Raw genomic sequence first — 13,565 nt, forward strand, 5'->3', positions numbered from 1 at the left:
GCCATGTGGCACGAATGGGAGAGAAAAGAGGAGTTTACAGGATTCTTGTTGGGAAACCTGATGGTGAGAGACCTGTAGGAAGGCCATGACGAAGATGGAGGGACAACGTTGATATGGACCTAAGGGAAATCGGTAGGGATAGAAAAGAGTATATAGAACTTGCTCAAGATAGGGAAAGATGGAAGGCCTGTGTTGCTGCAGCCATGAACCTTCGGGTTTAAGAAGGCTAGAGAGTTAGTTAGTTAGTTAGCTATATAAGTGTTTCGAAACATCTGTAGTGTTTCAAACAGATGTAAATAAAAATTGTTAATAAGGATGAATGAAATGTAATACTTACAACCACCATTTTAACCTAAAAACACTACATACCTATTAAATATAATACTGAAGAAGTTGTTTTCACTTTCAGTTTCTCTACTGAATGGTTTAAGTAGATCTATAGGTGTTTTGAAACATCTGTGTTTAAAATTTCAAATTATATAAAAAAATTGTAAATAAGGAGCAATGAAAAGTTATATTTACAGACAACATATTGAGTTACAAACACTGTATACAACATTACATGTAATACTGAAGAGAATATTTATTTTGTATAATAAAATATTGCTTCGGTAGAATATCAGTTCTTGGTCAATTTTATATCGGTATTGGCAAAAATTTCATATAAGTTCATCCCTAATTTATAGATTTTAATGGAACTATAACTTAACAATAGATCAGAGTTTTTCTTTAAAATATTCTTTTATAACACCATTAAGCCTTGTTTCCATGATATAGAAACTAAAAATGCTGACCAAGGCAGAAATTTATTTTATTATAAAACATAAACTAAACGTAACGTTTCAACCTTCTAGCAAGGTCTTCTTCAGACTATGTACCAAGTACAAATGAACCAGGTACACAACAGGACAATATATATATACACAAAAATACTCCCCCCAGACTATTAGAAAGTAGTTCTGGAACAATCTAGAAGGTGGCTTTCCCTTGTCAACTGTACTTTCACCTGAAAGAGAATGTGGTTGGACTCTTTATCTCACGCTCTTTTTCCTTCATTCTTCTTCCTTCTTCTCTCCTCTTTCTCTCTTGTCCTTTCCACTCTTTCTAACACCTTCTTCCATTCTTTGTTTAACTTCAGTCCCCCATTCCAGTTCATTGTGACTTCTTCACCTTTCTTCTCTATTTCCTTGGCCTCCTTCCATTTTCTCACTAGTATTCTCTTCTCCCTTCCTATCTGCTTAGCCTCATCCCACTCTATGTCATGTCCTGTTTCTCTCATGTGTTAAAATATTGCATTTCGTTTATGTTTTATAATAAACTATATTTCTGCCTTGGGCAGCATATTTAGTTTTAAAATATTCTTACTTTCACATGACAATCATTTAATTACAAAATCCGTTTCTTCCTACATGCAAAAATAATGGAAATTATGGATTTTACATAAATTATAGGATATTTATAATAGAATATGTGAAAATGTTACATAACGTTTTTATTAACTCCACGAGACACGTGGACTCGGGAAAGTATAAACAGTTATTGGTGAGTAAATTCCAGCCAATAATTTCCCATCCCAATACATTGGTTAGTTCTAGTACACTCTTAATGTCACATAACTTAGAGCTACTTACCTCATATGAAGAAGTTATTTGCAGTGTATGGAAGACTGGCAGGTAGACATAATTAATTATCACTCCCATGATAATCATTGAAATCATGTTGACATAATACTGCATCCCATACATGTAAATTTCTGCTGGGATACCCAGAAGAGCAATTCCAGATGCATAACTAAAAATTAAAAGATTTTTGCAAATTAATTACTGATATATATGTACAGGGTGATTCAAAAAGGACTTTACAACTTTGAAAGCATATAGAAATTTATTCAGATAACATACAGAGTCTGTTGAGGTGCCATTGCAAAGCAAAACACATCAAGTTTGTCATACAATATTTATGTTGGGTTGATGTGTCTACCATTTGCAATGCGGCATACATCCCACCTGAAGTTGATTTCATTCCAGACTTTCATCAGTAAGTCAGGCATCACTTCTGCAGCGGCGGCGTTAATTCGAAGTCTCAGCTCAGCAAGATCAGCAGGTAAAGGTGGTACAAAAACACAATCTCTAATAAAACCCTACAATAAAAAATCTAGCTGTCAAATCTGGGGAGCGAGGTGGCCATGCAATTGGACCTAGTGCCAAGAGTAAATTGTAGGCATACTAGGAGGCGCCTTACAATCCTCCGTATGAAACTTACTTTGCACTGCAGTTGCTGATTGCATCTCGTGAAACCAAAACACACAGCAATCACGTTCCGCACCAGTAAAAGTAGCCATTTTCAAGAACAATGCTGACAGTGCTACTGGTGGGTGAGTTTTGTACTAATGGACTATGTGAGTCAAAACTTGATGTGTTTTTCTTTGCATTGGCACCTCAACCGACTCTGTAAGTTATCTGAATAAATTTCTGTATGCTTTCAAAGTTGTAAAGTCCTTTTTGAATCACCCTGTATATCTTTCACTGAAAGTGATACTATTTAGTAATATATAGTATTTGATAAGTGTAATGAACATAAAAGTTAACAATGAGGAAGGTCAGATTAATTAGTGTTCTATCAATATCTGCTGATGTAGGCATATTACTTTATCAGAAAAATTGGTGATAATTTTACAGGCCTGTTATTTATCATGCAATGTTACCCATTACCCATTGTCTAATGCTTTTTACTATATTCATTCAAACACTACTTTTCGAGTGCATCTGAACATACATGGAATAAATCTCACGAAATTCAGTGGAGCAAAGTAACAGTGCTACGCAAAGAACCAAAATGGAATCTAAGGAAAATCAAAGAAGCGGTCTTCGTAGCCAGGGGTTCCAATCCCACCCAAGGCCTATGATGCACTCCCCCCAAAAGGTAGAAGATTCCTCCCCCCCCTTATGCCGAATTATTTACTCATTTTTTTTTTTGTTATCCAAAATTTGCGGAAAAATATAATGTAGATATATTTAAGCAATGCATATTGTATTATATATTACTTTGAGTAGTGACATTGATTGAAATAACATTTTACATAAATGATAATAACTTCTGACGTTGCAAAGTTGTTGCAGCAAACTTATTGATAATTTCCTAATTTTGCACCACTTTTAAAATTGTTAGTGTGCTGAATATTCTTACAAGTTTGTCTGCTTGATTAACCTTGTATTAATGCGAACAGCGCGTCCCCCTCTTCCAAACCGATTCTACAGGCATAAAGAGGTGGTGTTTCATTTCAATCCCATCCCCGCAATCACCACAGGCAGGTAGAACAACTGTACATAATAACCATAACTAAAAATCAATAACAAGTCAACCAAACAAAACGATCCCCCATTTTTGTGTGAAGATATATAGAATTGGTAGCTAAACTATAAAATTTTGTCCCCCCAAAAAATTTCCCATGATGCAGGCACGTCATGAATCCCCCTGTGGGCACCCCTGTTCGTAGCAATAGTTCAAAACCCTTTTAGTCATCCCAGTGTAGCATTCAAGCAAATATAGTCCTCTCTTGTCAACGTTAGTGCATAAGTGCAGCAAAAATTAGTAGAGAATTCTAAGGGGCACTGTGGTGTAGTTGGTTAGAGCACTGGATTTGTAGTAAAATTCCAGGTCTGTCATAGGTCAATCCCTACCAATGGCAAAATGAGATTTGTTCATGTAAAGATGAGAGAAGAGGTGGTCTCTCAAAATGTTGTAGTAGAATAAGTATTTCAAAGCACTAGACAATGGATAATGTCCAGTGACGTGCACTGAGGAGTAGCTAGTCTAGCAGAGATAGATCAATCAATCTCACAACTCGAATTATATTCAAATCACAATATTTATTGTCTGGTTAAAGCCACCACAGCTCATATACAACACCTTCTTTTCCACGCGCTTCTCGTCCATCGATGTTCTCCGCGGCAAAGCTGGCTGGATACCCTAGCTCGCTCTTCTTCCACCTGACCAGTTTCCAGGTAGAAACGGCCGTCCCAAGGAAAAGGAAGATTTCTACCTCTACTTCCCTTGCCCCCTCGCCCCCCGCTGCAATGGTTGAAAGCCCGTGCTTTCAGGTCCCCCAGTCTATCTCCTATAGGACAGATAGGGGATTGGTTTCTCATAATTTTTTTGTAAATCCTCTAAAGAACACAGGGTAAAATTTTCTGCAGTACTTATGTTCTCTGTATTTACACAACCTTTTACACGTTGTACAATATGTGTGTATGTATAATATGGGATGAAGTTTTATTATTTATGAAATGGGAACGTGTTATGTGCAGACAATAATGTTATGCTTTCTTTCTTTTTCAAATATGGAATATATAATATACAAATATGTGCTCAGGCTCTCTCTGACTCTCGTTTTAGTAATGTTTTATTTAAATATACTACTCTTTGTCTCTAACAGTCATAAATACGGATGTATTTATTTGGGCAAGAGAATGCGTGTTCATATTGTTGTTGGTTTGGTTTATTTTACTTCGCTTTTCTGCCACATTTGGTTCTCGCAAAAATGAGGATTGAGTGATGATATGATGAAATTGGTGAAGGGACCTCATATGAACAATCCAGGCCAGGATTCGAACCCGTGATGAGTGCGCATTCTTGTCCTATGTGTTGCAGTGAATAATGAAATAATTTGGAATGAAAAAATGTATCTCAGAACTCAAAAAGTCAAATGAATATCATTGAAGAAACTACAAAAAAGTGTGTTGTGTTTTGTTACCTGTCACCAAATCAACCAAGTGTGGGGGAGTGGTTATCACAGCGCGCTACGACACCAGGAGTTCCGGGTTCGAACCCCGACCCGGGCATGGGCGTTCCCTGTGCTCGTCCCTTCATCAGTTTCATCGTATCATCTTCACAATTAACCAAATGTGACAAAAAAGTGACGCTAAGTAACAAAAATGAAATCAAATCATTGATTGATTGCTCAATTTGGTTCATTTTACTTCGCTTTTCCGCCACCTTTGGTACAACAAAATAGATGAAGGAACACACACAAAGAACACAAATGGCCAATCCGAGATTCGAACCCAGGATCTCTGGCTTAGAGTCAAATCAAATAGTTTTTTAGTTTCGAATGTGGGTGGGGGTTACGTGTACTTTTTTCTAGTACTCATTCATAATTTTGCAATCTTTTCCTGTTATTGACATTCGTCTTTTTTGTAGGAATACTGGCCGGCCCTAAAGGGAGGCGGAGTGTGACCTACACCTCTCCCCCCTTGAACACGCCACTGACTGCTACCCCAAGTGTCGACGTCACCGCACGTCACTGATAATGTCCAAAAAACATTGCATGCTAATGTAGAATCATTGTCACTAACATTATGAGATCTGTTTTTCCATAAATAGCCTGAAATTTAGTGCAAATTCCGCCATTTGTTATTTTTATGGACATAAAGATACAGAGGATATGCATAACGATCCGAGAACAGTGGGATCCACAAACATTGCTTAGCAAATTGTCATTAATTCTTGCATTCTATATGTTTTGTTTTATTTTATTGTTTTATGTATGATAGTTCAGAGGTTGTCAGTAGCTTATTTGTTTGAATTCCTGAAGCTTTCATTGCATATAACTAAGACAATAAGCATGATGATGGACAATTGCTTGGTAATACTTATGCATCCCACTGTACAACTTCTTACCTGGCTATAAGTGACAGAGCTACAGGCACTGTCCCCATCGTCCTTCCACCCATGAGGTAGTCGGAAGCCGTTTGCTTCTTCCCAATAAATCCATAGTAGACTCCTATTCCTCCTGATACGATCAACAGGAGCACAAATATCAGATAATCTGGCCACAAGAAGCTCCTTAAGGCTTCGTTGGCTGCCTCCAATGTCACATTGGTTATTCTTGTTTTCTGCGTACATACAATGAGAACATTATCTATTGCTCTAATATAGGAAACCATATACGAGGTGTGGCTAGAAAAAAACGGATTGATGTTGCTGTTGACAAACGGCAAGCACATCAAGGTCAATCAGTGCATAAGTGTATAACGTGATATCCTGCCTATTGACTGTGTGATTTCCCAGGGTGCGCTGCGCTTAGTTCCACTGTAGCTTGTAGACGAAGTGAACCGTACATCTGTGCTCCGTCGGAAAAATGTTAAGTGTGAAAGTGGAACAACGTATCAATGTAAAGTTTCTTATGAAACTCAGAAAATCTGCCACAGAAACTTATGGTTTGTTGAAGGAAGTATACAGAGATGAGTGTTTATCACGCACGCAAGTGTTTGAGTGGTTTCAAAGATTTAAAGAGGGATGAGAAGTGATTGCGGGTGACTAGCGTCCTGGACAGCCTTGCACGTCGAAAACAGAATCAAACATTGCAAATGTCGGTGAATTGATTCGAGAGGATCGTTGCTTGAATATTCGAGCTATTGCAAAACAACCAACATTATTACATTAAGGTGCTGACGACCCTTCGTGAGCGAGTAAGAAGACATCGACCTGATTTGTGGAAAAGCAAGTCATGGATTCTTCATCAGGACAATGCTCCTGTTCATACGGCATTGTCAGTCAAGGCTTTTTTGGCCAAGCATGGAATCCCAACGTTAGAACATCCACCCTATTCACCGGGTATCACTCTGTGCAACTTTTTTTTATTCCCAAAGGTTATATCAGCACTGAAAAAAAAAAAAAACATTTACGACCGTAGAACCTGTGGAAACAAAGCGACGGAAGTCATGTACATGGTTTCAGAAAATGATTTCCAGCACTGCTTCCAGAAATGGAAGATTTATATGGAGTGGTGCATCGATAGTTCAGGGGAGTACTTTGAAGGGGATAATGTTCGTATTGTACAAAATTAACAATAAAAGATTTTGTAGCAACAGTCCGGTTTTTTTCTAGCCACACCTCGTATGAGACCTACATGCATGCTATTTTTTTACCTCCTGGAACCATGACTTGATTGACTTAATTATTGCTTTAACCCATGACAAGCATGGTATGCTTTCTGGGATCTTCAGCCCAGAACAAAGCTCTCATTCTCAGAAGCAATAACACATGCTTCCCTCTCCTTTTCAGTGGCTTCATATTTTGGAATATCACATAATCCCTCCAGTGCTACTTTGCTTGTTGCGTTTTATTTTTAGAGCAATAGACACTTAAGGGTCCCACGGACTACACGGCGCCCTTTGTGTAAGTCTTTCGGTAAGGAACTTGGTGCGAGAATCAGAGTCGACGATTTGTCTTTTAGTGGAAATGTCCTTACCATGCTTAAAGAAGTTGGAAGTGGAAATGAATTATCAGATCTGGATTCTGATAAAAGTTATAATTATTTCCACCGACCATCATTCTGATCAGAGCTTTTCCCCTCATTTTGACATTGTTCAGAATTGTTTTGTGTGTAGCTATTTTTATGTGATTTTGTTATATTTGAGTAACTGCATGTATATTTAGTGAATTGACCAATGAAAGCATCTTTTTGTGTTTTACAATCATATGACAATGTATTTAAAGAGATCTTTATGAATATGTCGCTGATTTTTGTAACGTTAAATTAATTGAGTACTATACACAACAATTACGTAAATTCCATAAAGAAGGTCCAAAATACATGATAATTTGTAATATTTCGATAACTCTTGTAAATGGTAAATTCAATTTGGTGGACACAGGACAACGCGACGCCCATTGTGTTACAATCTGGCACCATGCCCGTTGTGGGTTAAGTACGCTTTACACACAAATAGGCAAATTGGGACTGGACCTACAGTTTAAAGTGGAATTCAAGTACTGTGCCAGGTGCCTCCACCTGGAACATAGACAATGTCAGGAACTGAAATCCAGGAATGCAGGTGGAGGTATTTAAATTCATCTGGAAAAAAGGTTCCTGGACCGAATTCAAATTCATCTGGAAGAAATGTTCCTGGACCTTATTTAAATTGAAATTGAACCAGAAAAAAGGTTCCTGTACAGCAGTGACGTATACTGAGTCTAGGGTCTGAGCTATCTCACTACGTCACATGGTCCAGGCTATGAATAGAAATAAGTTTACAAACTCGTAAGAAATCAGGTTGCCAACTCATAAGAAATCAGGTTGCAAACTCATAAGAAATCAGGTTGCAAACTCATAAGAAATCAGGTTGCAAACTCATAAGAAATCAGGTTGCAAATTCATAAGAAATCAGGTTGCCAACTCATAAGAAATCAGGTTGCAAACTCATAAGAAATCAGGTTGCAAACTCATAAGAAATCTGGATGCCAACTCATAAGAAATCAGGTTGCAAACTCATAAGAAATCAGGTTGCCAACTCATAAGAAATCAGGTTGCAAACTCATAAGAAATCAGGTTGCAAACTCATAAGAAATCAGGTTGCAAATTCATAAGAAATCAGGTTGCCAACTCATAAGAAATCAGGTTGCAAACTCATAAGAAATCAGGTTGCAAACTCATAAGAAATCAGGTTGCAAATTCATAAGAAATCAGGATGCCAACTCATAAGAAATCAGGTTGCAAACTCATAAGAAATCAGGTTGCAAATTCATAAGAAATCAGGTTGCAAATTCATAAGAAATCCGGTTGCCAACTCATAAGAAATCAGGTTGCAAACTCATAAGAAATCAGGTTACAAACTCATAAGATATCAGGTTGCCAACTCATAAGAAATCAGGTTGCCAACTCATAAGAAATCAGGTTACAAACTCATAAGATATCAGGTTGCCAACTCATAAGAAATCAGGTTGCCAACTCATAAGAAATCAGGTTGCAAATTCATAAGAAATCAGGTTGCCAACTCATAAGAAATCAGGTTGCAAACTCATAAGAAATCAGGTTACAAACTCATAAGATATCAGGTTGCCAGCTCATAAGAAATCAGGTTGCCAACTCATAAGAAATCAGGTTACAAACTCATAAGATATCAGGTTGCCAACTCATAAGAAATCAGGTTGCCAACTCATAAGAAATCAGGTTGCAAATTCATAAGAAATCAGGTTGCAAACTCATAAGAAATCAGGTTACAAACTCATAAGATATCAGGTTGCCAACTCATAAGAAATCAGGTTGCCAACTCATAAGAAATCAGGTTGCCAACTCATAACAAATCAGGTTGCCAAGTCATAAGAAATCAGGTTGCCAACTCATTAGAAATCAGGTTGCCAACTCATAAGAAATCAGGTTGCCAACTCATAACAAATCAGGTTGCCAACTCATAAGAAATCAGGTTGCCAACTTGTAAGAAATCAGGTTGCCAACTCATAAGATATCAGGTTGCCAACTCATAAGAAATCAGGTTGCCAACTCATAAGATATCAGGTTGCCAACTCATAAGAAATCAGGTTGCCAACTCATAAGAAATCAGGTTGCAAACTCATAAGAAATCAGGTTGCCAACTCACCAGATATCAGGTTTCCAGAATCACCATCATCATCATCTCACTGATATGAAAAATTTATTTACAATTTCTGATCGATTTTCCTCCTGTATTTTATTCTCTAGACTTCAGGCTTCGCAGATAGCCTAGAATATATGCTCCTGCTATACAGAATTGAAATACTTTACAGGTAAAAAGGTTCTTTATGATCCAGAACCCATTTACGCTTGCCGATTTTTTTCTTGGATGGGAATTGAATATATTTAAAATTCCTGGACCTTTAGCAAACTTCATAACAACCCTTTACCCAGGTAACATGAAAAATTTGGGACAAAAAGGTAAAAAAATTGAAGGAAATTGGCATAAACATATGTTTCTTGCATTTATTTTTGGTTGCTGTTTTGCGATTTTCTTTGCACATGATGTAATGCATTGTGGTTTGACATTAAAAGCTTCTATCTCCTTCTACATTTACTCGGCCAGCAAGGTTTTGGTCACTGGAAAAACTATGGAAGGTACTGGCCATGTATTACTTGCCACCGTTTGATGTTAGGCCAGTGTAGTGTCTATTTTTTAAAAAAAATGTTGATATACAGTTGAGACTGCTTTATACGCAACTCAGTGCTGCGTAATTCTGTTTTATGTGTAAATTGCTGTGTGTCCCGGCAAAATATAATTTAAAAACCATACATTATTCGTATGTAATGCATTTATATGTGATTCGGTGTTATACGAACTAATTTTCTTAAAATACAGTTGAGTTGTACGTAACCAAGCTACAACAATGTCACAGAAGTGACAATTCTCAGTTGCTACTGGTCAGCCATGGAAAACAGAAAGAGAAGAAGTTACACGCTTGAGCAGAAATTAAAATTTATATTGGCAGTGGAGGCTAATCCATATAAAATTAAAACTGAAATAACTGCAGACTCAGTGGCATGCCCAAGGGGGGGGGGTTATAACCCCCCCTTTTTGGTCCAGTATTTCTAAAAAAAATAACGAGAAAGGCTGGAAAATATGGCAAAATGACGACAGACTACTTAAAAAATGTACACATAACCCCTCCTTTTCGAAAATCCTGGGCACGCCACTGTTCAGACTTAAGCATGACTTATTCCTTTGCACGATCATTAGTAAGAGAAATGCTATTTTAGATGATATTTTAAAATTGGGTAGTAAAACTATAAAACTATAGTGTCTGTGTTCACTAATAAAGTTGCAAATTTAATGTATTTAAGAATTAAACTTTTAGGTTCGTTAATTTCACTTTGTGGCAGAAATAAGCTGTATTGTGTATATCTTGTTCCTGAAAATAGATACAATTACAGTATTTTAATAAAGGGATGACATTGTATATAAAGGTAAAGGTAAAGTGCTCCCCTGTGCTTAGCACCACACCATGAAGGCATATAGGGGTGTGGGTGTAACGCCCCACACTTTCTTGATCCGGTCATGAGTGGGGGTGATGTGATCAGCATCACGCCCCTGACCGCCTTTACCCACCAGGGTTTCCCCCAGGTACCCATATCATTCGACGCTGGGTGGGCACCGGGGCCCCTTACAACGTTAGAAAAGTTCCCGGATTTGAACCAGCCGGGGATTGAACCCGGGACCTTTAGCATGGTAGTGAGACGCGTTACCGACTAAGCCACCGCGGACATTGTATATAAATCTGATTTGTAAGTAATTCTCAGTCATGCATATTATTTCCTCTTCATCATGACATACGTACAACTCAGGTTCAACTGTATTCAGTGGCCATAACTGTAGATGGGACCCACTGTTAAAATTATAAAGTTTTATTTAAGAGCAGCTTATAATCAGCTATTATATTAGGCACCGTTTCATATTCCTGTGCTCTGGTTTGTCGAAAGTTTTGACGTCATCTTTGGGGGTATTTGCACCCGTAGGATATCTATGGATTTGGATGTATTTGCATAGCATTCATGGTTTTATTGTTTGTTACATATTTTTTTCACATACCGCCTTTCAAGACTAGCAAATTTACATAATATATTCCAAAAACTAACAAAGCCGCATTACTTTCATAAGAAAATTAGCACCGATACTGATCGTACTGCCATTTATGTTCTCATCAGTCTCGAGAAATAGTTTCTTGGGTCGTTTTCCACACTACGTTATTCAAGGCGCTGTAGCATTACTAACACTATACTTGATCTGTCCCTCCTTCCTAAACAGGGGGTGCCCATCCCTCAAGACCACCCCTAAAATCGTTCATCATAATCCCCTCCAAAATAGTTTGTATGAATATGTAATACTTAACGTCTATTTGAATGAAATACTTGTTTTACTGTTCAATTGTTCAATTTTCAAAAAAATTAAAGCTTGCACATTATTGGTTAAATATAGTGAATTAAATTATGTAAATATGAATATAAATAGTGTTTGTGAGTGGGTTTATAAAACTCACAATTTGATTACTTAAATCGTATGACCGATTCATGTTTCAAGAGACATTACAGAACCCTAGCTAAAAAATTTTAAGCTCAGGGCGATAATATAATACGGTTCCTCTTTCAAAGTACTCCCCCACACCTGTTTTCTTGGGGTAAATATAATTATTTTAGTTGCCCATAACAATAATTATGTGGATTTTATCTTCAGTGCAAATTTAACTTGTTAAAGTAAAATTTTCCTGTGACAAAAAGTTAGAAATGCGGATTCGATATATTTTTGTTCCAAATGATGCACCTGCTTTAAATTAAGCAGTATAGAAACACTAAGCATTATACATATTTTAAGAAGTGATGTTATTAATGAATATCAAGAATATCACTTTTGTCTTGTAATGCAGCTATAGTATAAAATTTTACGTTCACCTCAGTAAAGTGCCAAACACGCATTCTCGCAACACATAATTGTGAGTGAAGCGAGCAAGAAAATTTTTGCATCCATATCTTTGCAGGCTTTCAAGAATATTAATTTAATGGCATGACAATACTTCGTTAGGATCCAGAGATATTTAATATTTTCAAGCTTCTATTTTGGCACGTTCGGGGTTGAAAACGTGTGGATACTATATCACTAATACAGTCTCCAAAATTTAATGTTTAAACTCTCTCTCTCCACTACAGAAATCCCTTGACAATCTAAGATTTAACACTTTATCAAGAGCTTCCTATCTCCCCATATAAATTTAATACTCAATGCTACCACCAAACTTTCCATGCCAATTTAAAACTTACTGTTGATATTGAAGAGTGGATATTGCCTCCTCCAAAAAATTAATTCTCAGTCTCCACACCAGAATTTGCGCAACAGTCTAATACAATAGTAATACACAAGAATTGGATACCCCCTCAATTTAATGCTCAAACCCCATGTAATTAAAATACCTGCCATAATCTAAGACCTGTAGTTGGATACTGTCCCCCCAACATTTAATTCAGAATCTCCTCCCCAGAACACATGTGTCAATTAAGGCATAGTATGTAAGAGTTGGATATTTCTCCCCCCCCCCCCCCCTTGAGAGTGAAAACGTGCCCTGAATATGAATTTCTCAGTATATTACAACTTATTATACAAGATATTTAATTCTGCAAAGAAAGTAAAATTAATTACCACTACACACTATTTGTTAGACATTTGTGGGATTTGGGGGAGGGGCTTCAGCCCCCCGAGCCTTCCCCCTTTCTATGTGCCTGGCTCAGGGTGTACTATATGGGAAAGAGGTTGACATGGAGTACATTCAGCTAAGGCCACCCATACATATTTCTTAAATTGTTATGTGTGCATTAGTAATTTAGTGAATATTTACATTATTCTCTACCCAAACATTTGGTCACACTTTATCAATGCCAACAACTTCTAGTGACATTGTATTACAATTATGCACTAAATTACATAAAGACCAAGGTCGAAAGAATTATAAATCATGATTAAATTAGTTTAGTGCTCACCATACTATCATCATCCATGTTAATATCTAATGATACAAGTCTTGATCACTTAACTATATGCTCCCATCTACTCTACAATGGAAATGTTCCACGGAATAGGCTTAGAACTCTGATACAAGTTTGAGATAAAAACTTGAGCACTCCTGAACTACATGATTTATTGTGGCAAATAGGAAGCATTTCTTCTTCCTAACATTTTGGAAGGTGGAAATCCCTATGTTAGTTGCCATTGTTGTGTATTTGTTTTATAAATGTGACATTCTTTTGTTCTGTGTATTGGGCACAAGGA

At 37.1% G+C, this 13,565-nt stretch overlaps 1 protein-coding gene across 1 annotated transcript in view; it reads right to left on the bottom strand.

Annotated features, from left to right (window-relative positions):
• LOC145981537 (sodium-coupled monocarboxylate transporter 1-like) overlaps positions 1–13,378 on the bottom strand; it is a 78,032-nt gene extending 64,654 nt beyond the window's left edge. The window contains exons 1-3 of the mRNA XM_083114846.1: positions 13,277–13,378; positions 5,680–5,894; positions 1,632–1,791 (exon numbers count right to left, since the gene is read on the bottom strand). Of these exons, the coding sequence (XP_082970972.1) occupies positions 1,632–1,791; positions 5,680–5,894; positions 13,277–13,294 (393 nt within the window). The 5' untranslated portion in view covers positions 13,295–13,378. The remainder of the gene's footprint in view (positions 1–1,631; positions 1,792–5,679; positions 5,895–13,276) is intronic.
• Positions 13,379–13,565: the final 187 nt, after the last annotated feature.

The sequence above is a fragment of the Lepisma saccharinum genome, chromosome 29, assembly GCF_977018435.1.
Source record: "Lepisma saccharinum chromosome 29, izLepSacc3.1, whole genome shotgun sequence".
Taxonomy (NCBI): domain Eukaryota; kingdom Metazoa; phylum Arthropoda; class Insecta; order Zygentoma; family Lepismatidae; genus Lepisma; species Lepisma saccharinum.